This window comes from Phalaenopsis equestris, unplaced genomic scaffold (assembly GCF_001263595.1).
Source record: "Phalaenopsis equestris unplaced genomic scaffold, ASM126359v1 Scaffold000002, whole genome shotgun sequence".
Lineage (NCBI taxonomy): Eukaryota > Viridiplantae > Streptophyta > Magnoliopsida > Asparagales > Orchidaceae > Phalaenopsis > Phalaenopsis equestris.
Window position 1 is genome coordinate 48,153,305 of NW_018164444.1, and position 8,824 is coordinate 48,162,128.

The window sequence follows — 8,824 nt, forward strand, 5'->3', positions numbered from 1 at the left end:
TTTCATTCACCAATTAAAATAAATAAAACCTACGCTTATCTTATTAATGCTTTGACCACACGCTGGTCTTCGGCTTGGTCTCTTACGCACGAGCCACTGCCTCCCTCTTCTTCTTCCCATGAGTGTGGCTCGACTTAGATCCACACAGCAAGTCAACTTCCTTTTCTTTTGCATGCGAGGCATTGTTTCCCTTTACTCGGACTCGATGGCGTCTCTTCTTTTTCCTCATCTTCTTTCACTCGCAGCAAGCTTTTGCATGATCTGGTGTTGACTCTTGCAATCAACTTCAACACAATAACAACCATGCAGATCCACTACAAGCAACGAGGTTGAATCCCTTCTTCTTTAATCGGCTAGGACACAATGCTTCCTCTTCTCGCACCGTAGTGACATATAAGTTATTTTTGTTTCTTCTTTCTTCTTCTTTTTCCTTCTTTTCCCCTGGTCGGCTAGGGCAGGAGAGGTTTTTTCTCAAAAAAATCAGTGAACTTCCTCGCCTTCTTCTCCACACACTGTCTCTTACTCGTTCTATGTCTTTCACTCTTGTTGGTTTAAACGGATATACGAGTCTTTAAGATATAATTGAAAAGATGTTTATTTTTTTGTCTATTTGATTTATACTAGTATTATTATTATTATTAATAATTTATTTTTAGTTTTTTAACCAGTTATTACAAAGAAGTTGCTCAGAGATACCATCGTTGGACGTAATAAATCAAACAAGACAGCATGATATATTTCCAATTTTTTGTTCAAAATTAATTATCATAAAAATATATAAGAAGATATTAAATCATCTAACCTGTAATTAAGTCCCGAGATGAAAGCCTTCCATTGGCACATGCAGTCAAAACTGCTTCAAGAACAAAAGGAACAGCTTCTAAAATATCCCATGCAGGAAGCAAAGGTCTCTGATAAGCATCTTCTGCAGCGCTTACAGGTGATTCACTCTTGTTACTACTAGATGTTGATGAAGGGTTACCAGAAATGTTTCCTCCCTTGCTCATTTTACAATATATCATGTTCAATATCTTATTAGCCACCAGATGAACTGGATTTTTACTAGAAAGCCCAGAAAGAGTAGATGCAATGCAAGCTTGATTTTGTAAATACCAAGTTCCTAACTTTGGAAATGAGTCAATATAAACGGGTTGAACGGGCGCTAGCGCAGAGTTATTAGTCTTATCCTTAGAATTGGAGTTCTGTACTGCAAAACGATGATTATGCAGCAACAGTAGATAATCCAATGTTGCCTCCAGCCTCACTGTTCCACCACGACCTGCTATTCGGTGCTCCTGAGGAGGCCTATAAAACTTCCATAAGCGGAGAAGAAAAAGAAAAGCACACGAAAATACAGAGTAAATTGATGTGTCATCAAATGGGCTTGGCCTGTGGTTGGGCAGGGGTGGAAGAGATCCAAATGCCTCACAGAGCGGCATCAAAGCAGCTGCTACTTCTGGAACCTGCAAAACAATCCTTAAGTGAGGTTAAAGTATCTATTATTAAGGTAACTTTAGAAGTTTGAAATTTGAACCCATGGTAAAAAGTGCTTTGGGATATCTTAGTAGCATCTAGTTTGGTAATCATAAAATAAAAAACAAAGTACCAAATTTCCATGAAATCTTTCACTCATAACTTAGACGGTCTTAAAACCAAATATTTCAATCAAGAGTGTGGATGCTCTACATGATTTGCATTGGATTAATTTAAGTCAAATTCAAATGTTTCAGAAGAACTTTGTATGAGTGATTAATTTATGCTTTTTCATTATTGGATAAAAACTGATAGTATTTCCTGTAATATCTTCAAGAAATTTGAACATTATCAAGCTTATGAGAGCATTAGTAAGGCCAAAATAAAAACTATTAATAATAATGAAATTGCCATCGCTGAACTCATTGTTCATTGACAGGAGCAAACTATGTTCCCTGCAAGCAGTACACAAAGCTAAAGCATATAACGCAATGTTATGACTCCTGCAACATTATGAAAGGTCTGTATTTGTCGGGCATAAAAATTAAGGAAGATTCGCATACATATCACTCAATTCCTATGTATTTACATATCAAAAACATAAACTTCAATTTTTTACTTACATACCACCTCACTTAACGTATAAAAAAATTATATTTCACTTTTTAAAAGTTAAAATGGTCGTATTTTGATGTGATATGAAAGATTTGGGTGTTATAAATATAAAAAGTAAAGTTTAGGCATTTGATATGTAAATACATATGAATCGGGTAAGTATGGTTGGGTGTTATAAATATAAAAAGTAAAGTTTAGGCGTTTGATATGTAAATACATATGAATCGGGTAAGTATGCATGTAAATGCCCAAAAAATTTAATGCTCAAAGGAACAAATGGTATTCCCTTCATGTAGTGTGCAGTGCACACAGCTTAAGAAGCCTACAATCCTCACAATAGCACAACTTCTGATAGCTCTTGCAATATTATGAAAGGTGTAAATCTATCTTGCATGATGAATGCAAGCTTAAATCTAATGCTCAAAGGAACAAATGGTATTCCCTTAATGTAGTGTGCAGTGCACACAGCTTAAGAAGCCTACAATCCTCACAATAGCACAACTTCTGATAGCTCTTGCAATATTATGAAAGGTGTAAATCTATCTTGCATGATGAATGCAAGCTTAAATCTAATGCTCAAAGGAACAAATGGTATTCCCTTAATGTAGTGTGCAGTGCACACAGCTTAAGAAGCCTACAATCCTCACAATAGCACAACTTCTGATAGCTCTTGCAATATTATGAAAGGTGTAAATCTATCTTGCATGATGAATGCAAGCTTAAATCTAATGCTCAAAGGAACAAATGGTATTCCCTTAATGTAGTGTGCAGTGCACACAGCTTAAGAAGCCTACAATCCTCACAATAGCACAACTTCTGATAGCTCTTGCAATATTATGAAAGGTGTAAATCTATCTTGCATGATGAATGCAAGCTTAAATCTAATGCTCAAAGGAACAAATGGTATTCCCTTAATGTAGTGTGCAGTGCACACAGCTTAAGAAGCCTACAATCCTCACAATAGCACAACTTCTGATAGCTCTTGCAATATTATGAAAGGTGTAAATCTATCTTGCATGAAGATTGCAAGCTTACCAGTCCATACAAAGATATGATATGAATTGCCTCAACAGAGCAAGCTCCAAAAAGAATGGCACTTAACATGGGCATGTGGCTTATCAAATGGCTACAAGTTTCAGGTCCTGACACATCTGTAGGTATCGGAGTTGATAGGAGCTTGACCACCATGTGTACCGCATGCTCCTAAAAAAATACAAAGCATTTTAAAAAAATACCAAAAAATTATTAAAAAGAAGTACTAATAAGAACAGGAAACAGAAAACTTCATATCTGAACTAATGCAACACATTATCATCATTTGTCTTATCCCAGCTGTTTGAGGTCAGCTAAGTAATTCAAGGCAGACAGTTCATAATATGTAAGGGAATGTGAATCAATAGATAAAAACATTAATTTTGCAACTAGCCAATAGAAAATTAAACCCAAAGCATAATATGTAAGGGAATGTGAATCAATAGATAAAAACATTGATTTTGCAACTAGCCAATAGAAAATTAAACCCAAAGTTTCACCTACCTCAATATAGTTTTCATAATATCAAGAGCACACGGTATAAGCATTCCATATGCATTAATTTTATCCGTAGAGGGAAATCTGTGGTAAGTTCATCGCGTTTATGCATATGTGAAGCTTTCACACATTTTAGTAACCCCTTTGAATTCCTTAGCAGTTTGACTAAATTCTTCTAAATGCATCTATGATGCTTAGACCAATTTTATTAATCCTTCGTAGTTCCATAACTGTTTAATAAAATTACTCTATACTCAAAATTATAAATAATATTACGAAGTCCAAATCCTCATATTTTGATATTGATCATAAATGGAGAGTTGACAAAATCGTATCAAAATTTAAATATTGGGAAAATATTGGGCACATGGACTAACTAGAATGACTTTTTGTTTCTTTTTCCTCATTTTATTTATCATAATATGAGGAAAAGGACTATTATTTAATAAGAACAAATATAGAAAGATTGAGGCTTTCATTGATGTTGATTGGGCGAGCCAAGGTATGAATTGTGCAAACCAAATTTAGTCAAGTGGTGCAGTCAAGGTTATCCATGGTTGTCTGATGCAAATGATAGAGCCAAGTTTAAGTCAATGGCCCATGGAATATGCGAAAGGTGGATAAAAGAGTAGTTGAATTTTTCATAATAGTAGAAGAGCTCATGAAGCTAGTGTGTACATATCTAGTTGCAATAAGTATTCCTAAAAATCCTATGCATCATGAACAAATATAATATGTTGAGATAGATTGACATTTAATAAAAGAGAAGATAAATAATGAGATTATATCATTTTAGCATACTCTATGGTGGCTCCAAAAATTTTGACGCCTCAAAGTCTCTATTTTTGTGTTTGTTGTTGAGAGCTTTGTAGGGTCAAATTTTCAGAATGTAGATTGGAGTGTAGATAAGACACCACCCAGTGACTTCACTCTTATTTTACAATGACTTTTTGATTTGGGGTTTAATGATTCTCATGGACGCAAGCCCCTATAGTTAATTACTTCTCCCATAGCAGAATAGCACTTTTGATTAAGGCTAGTCATTTATAGTTGAATATTTTAAATATAGTGGCTGCAGACATAGAGTTCGGATTAAAAATTTATCACCTTGAGCTTAAAACGTATGGTGGGAGAAATAATGAACCCAATCAAGATCACATAGTTCCATCATATGGGATAGTGGTGATCATTAATCTACTTAGTCAAAGAAGATAGTTAACCTAACCTGACTGAAGAATCTTGGTCAGCAATCATGGGTTGTGTCATCCAAATGACTCTTGCAGGTCTGGGGTTGATGTTTTTCTAAGAGGACAAATTTAAATTGACCACAACTAAGAAAAGATTTTGTGTCAATCAATTGTACTCTTATGATTCACAACTCAACAAGTAAAAAAAAAGTTGAAAAAGAAGTTGCTACCGTAATCGGAATATAATGGTGTCATTTTGAGGAAACCACCCGGACAATTTGATCTAGGGTTTGAGGATTCCCATAAGTGCGAGTCTCTATGGTTAATTATCCCACCCCATAGAGGGAGAGCACTTCTGATTAAGGTTAGTTATTTATAGTTGAATATTTAACATATAATAGCAACAAACAAAAAGTTTAGATGATAAAATTTAGCACCTTGAGCTTAAAGCAAACATAGGGGGAAATGATGACGACCCAGATCAAAATCCTATGGTTCTGTCATCCCAAGTCATTGTGATCTCTGATCTACTTAGTTCTAGAAGGTAGTCAACCCAACCTGACTAAAAAAACTTTGTCAACAACCATAAATTGCATTGTCCATGAGACTCTTGTAGATTTGAGATAGGTGTTTATTTAAGGTGAGAAATTTAAGTCGACCTTAGCTAACAAAAGACTTTTTGTCAATCAATTGTACTCTTATGGTTCACAGCTCAAAAAAAAAACATTGGAAATATACAGGCTGATGTCATGATTATAATAATTGAGCCATTTTGCGACAATCATCCGGTCAGAGGGCTCTGGTAGAAACATCTATTTTGTGGTGTCATTTGACAGTCAAATTATTCGGACAGATGACTCGAGCCACACCTTTACTAACAAGAGATTATTTTGAATGTGAATATAGTGATACATTTGATATGACATTCACACTTTGTGAGTTGAAATTAGTCATAAATTTGTCACTCTCGACAAATTTTTGCAGAGGGCAGATAAAATTTCACTTTTAGCGTTAAGTGGTTGATCATAACATGAATAATTTGATTTGTTTGTTTGAAGCTAATAGGTGTTTGATTTTAACTTGAAGTCTTCATTTGTTATTTTTGAAATTTTGATTTGAACTATGTCGACTTTACTTCTTACTTGTAAATGACCGATTTTAATATTGATCCATGATTATATATGAACCATATCAACTATGTTCTACTTAAGAAAGATAAGGTTTATATATATATATATATATAAAGTTTCAATCAACAGGGCCATCATCAGAAATTTGAGCATTTTAAAATACTCATGTTTGCAATTCATCTGAAATTTGTCAAATTAAGATTGTTGAAATATTAATCTTGTCAACTCAAGTCACTATAAAGAGTGATCAAAATAGGTCATTCGGCTTGCAAGTTCCTATATTTGTGATTTGGACATTATTGAAATTTACTATACTTGTAGACTTCAGTTCTTAAGAGAAGAATTAGACTAGTTGAGCAAGAACCTTGGCCTATAAACAAAGAGGTCCGTGTGAATTAATAATTTTAAAATTGTGCACACATTTCAACATACTCATATTATGCATTTTATATGAATATTGGCACACATATGTGGTCATAGTATTTTATGTCATTCAAGGCATTACAGTATGATGCTTGATGCATTTATAAGGAGCAAATACATAATATTATATATTCTTGCAAAGCACAATATGATGTTTGAAGCATACATGGGATGCAAATTTATATTTTAAAATACTCAAAACAAATTTTGAGATAGAATATTAGAGTTAGAAAATCTTTGAAGCATAAATGTGAGATTTTAAAATCATTCAGAATTTGAAATGCATGCATAGATCGCACACAATTTCATTTTGGGCTTTAAAGATAATCATCTTCTATTCACTAGCAGCATATTGCAAATTCAATAGCGAAAGTGGCGTATTAGATTTTCATTTTTAGCATTTTAAAATTACATTCGCATGTTAAGCTTAATCCCAATTTACGATATTTCATAGTTAAGTCAAACTTAGCCACCAATTTTTTATGTTTCATATTTAAATCATTTTGCAAGTTCAAATACTACGCATTTAAGTTATTTGCAAATTCAAAGAGTTCAAACTTTTAAGTCATTTATAAGCTCAAATAAAATAAAATTTTGATAACCTCTAAAGTCTTCGCCACGCGTTGGTCAATGTCGTGAGATACTCCTTCTGTAAGGGGCCTCTAATCCACCAGTCTATAAGACGGGTGCGGATCTTAATATAACTTGCATGGAAGTGATGCAAGCCCAATTTCCCTGCATTTATACATTTCATTCTGAGGCGACGATGATGATGGCGAATTGAGATCAGCGAGTCGATGAATTATCTCTTCTTCCTCCCTCTCTCTCTCTCTCCCGCTTTTATTATATAATATTTACTTTAAGGGCTCGATACAGTAGAGAAAGTGGAGTTTAGGGCAACAAGAGAGACAATCCTTCGATTAAAAGAAAAGGATCACGTGCGGCTTACCCGAACAAGAGACATGGGGATTTGCGAGTGGTGGGAACGAAGGTGCTACACAATACAAGTAAATTCTAGGTTTACGGCTTGAAGACGATCGATAGTAAGGGTTGCAAGTAAAGTGGAGATTTGCGAGCAGTAGAGAAAATTGGGAGTTTCAGAGACTTCATCTACAGCGATCCCGTTGTTGATTTTCTGAAGAAGGGCATGGAAGATCTTCGTCCACTGTGATCCCTTCATTTCCTTTGTTGTTAACCCTAGTAACAAGTGTATCGTGACTGACGCAAGCGAAGAAGGGGAGGAGAGGCTTCAGAGAGAGTTTGAGAGGTCTTCATATGCAGCGATCCAGTTGTTGCTTTTTCCAACGAAGGGCACGTAAAGGAATTTTGGAGGTCATCGTGCCTAGCTATCCCGTAGTTTCCTATGCACATCATGAAGGCTAAGAGTTGGCAATCTCAGTTTGGGATTGGATTTGATTTGGGTTTTCTTATTGACTTTAGGTAAGTTTTTTTTGTCTATTTTTTTATAGAGAATGTAACAAAGCAGCCCATTTTTGTGCTAGACTCATTTTAGAAAGATCTCCTGTTAGGGATGCTCACACTTGTGACCACAATTTTTTTTAGTGTGGTTGAGGAATATACCAACTACACTGTTCTTTTTGTGTAGCTTTTATAGCTCCTTTTTGTACCTTTTGATTTTATATTAATACCAATGCACAACCCTTCACGGAACAATACAGAAAGGGTTTTTAAAGGCTTCATCTCTAGCCTTGTTGATTTCATCCCTAGCCCTAATCACGATCGTATCGGAGGGGACGAGCATGATGGCTTCGGATGCATGCCAATGAGGAAGCAAAGGATTTGTTCATGAGTTATCTAACAGAGAAAAGTGTGGGCGGTCTTAGAAATCGATAGAGGGAGTAGTTGCAGGTTTTAACTTAATTCTTTTTTATTTTACCAGTTAGTACTCTAACTCACCATCAACTAGCAAACATTCACAAAAAAAACTTTCTCGATTAAATTTTAAGGTAAAGGGTTCCAAGTTGAAAAAATCAAGCATCTACCATTCAACTTAACAGAGTATTATGAGCACAATATTAGGCACATGAATTAAGTAGCATTATTATTTATTTCCACCATTATTATTTTATTATTCCATATTTTGAAAAATATAATTGAAGCTGATTTTCATGTAATAGGAAAGGAATAATCTTCTCTCTATTTTTTTCCTGTTAGTTGTTCGAAAAGCAGAAAGAAAAAAGAAATTCTCCAAGTCAATTCCTTTGAGAATAATAGTAGCAAGTAAACTTGACCAAAGATGGGTTGAGACAGGAGAAAATGCCATCCTCGTCCACAGATTTGACTATTTGCGCCTACAATTTGAACATAATTATCTACCAGGTCCTTTAAGGGAGAATCACAACTCATAATAGAAATGGGCGTTAAAAAGAATACCTGAATATTCCATCCACGGATGAGGGATGCTCCACATAAGATCTTTGCTGCAGCAGATTTCTCTTCTTCCGA

General features: G+C 34.8%; 1 protein-coding gene across 1 annotated transcript in view; it reads right to left on the reverse strand.

Annotated features, from left to right (window-relative positions):
* Positions 1-802: 802 nt before the first annotated feature.
* Positions 803-8,824, reverse strand: part of LOC110039493 (mediator of RNA polymerase II transcription subunit 33A-like) — a gene marked incomplete at both ends in the record, with an annotated part of 20,508 nt that continues 12,486 nt past the window's right edge. The window contains 3 exon segments of the mRNA XM_020744579.1: positions 803-1,463; positions 3,124-3,291; positions 8,753-8,824. Of these exon segments, the coding sequence (XP_020600238.1) occupies positions 803-1,463; positions 3,124-3,291; positions 8,753-8,824 (901 nt within the window).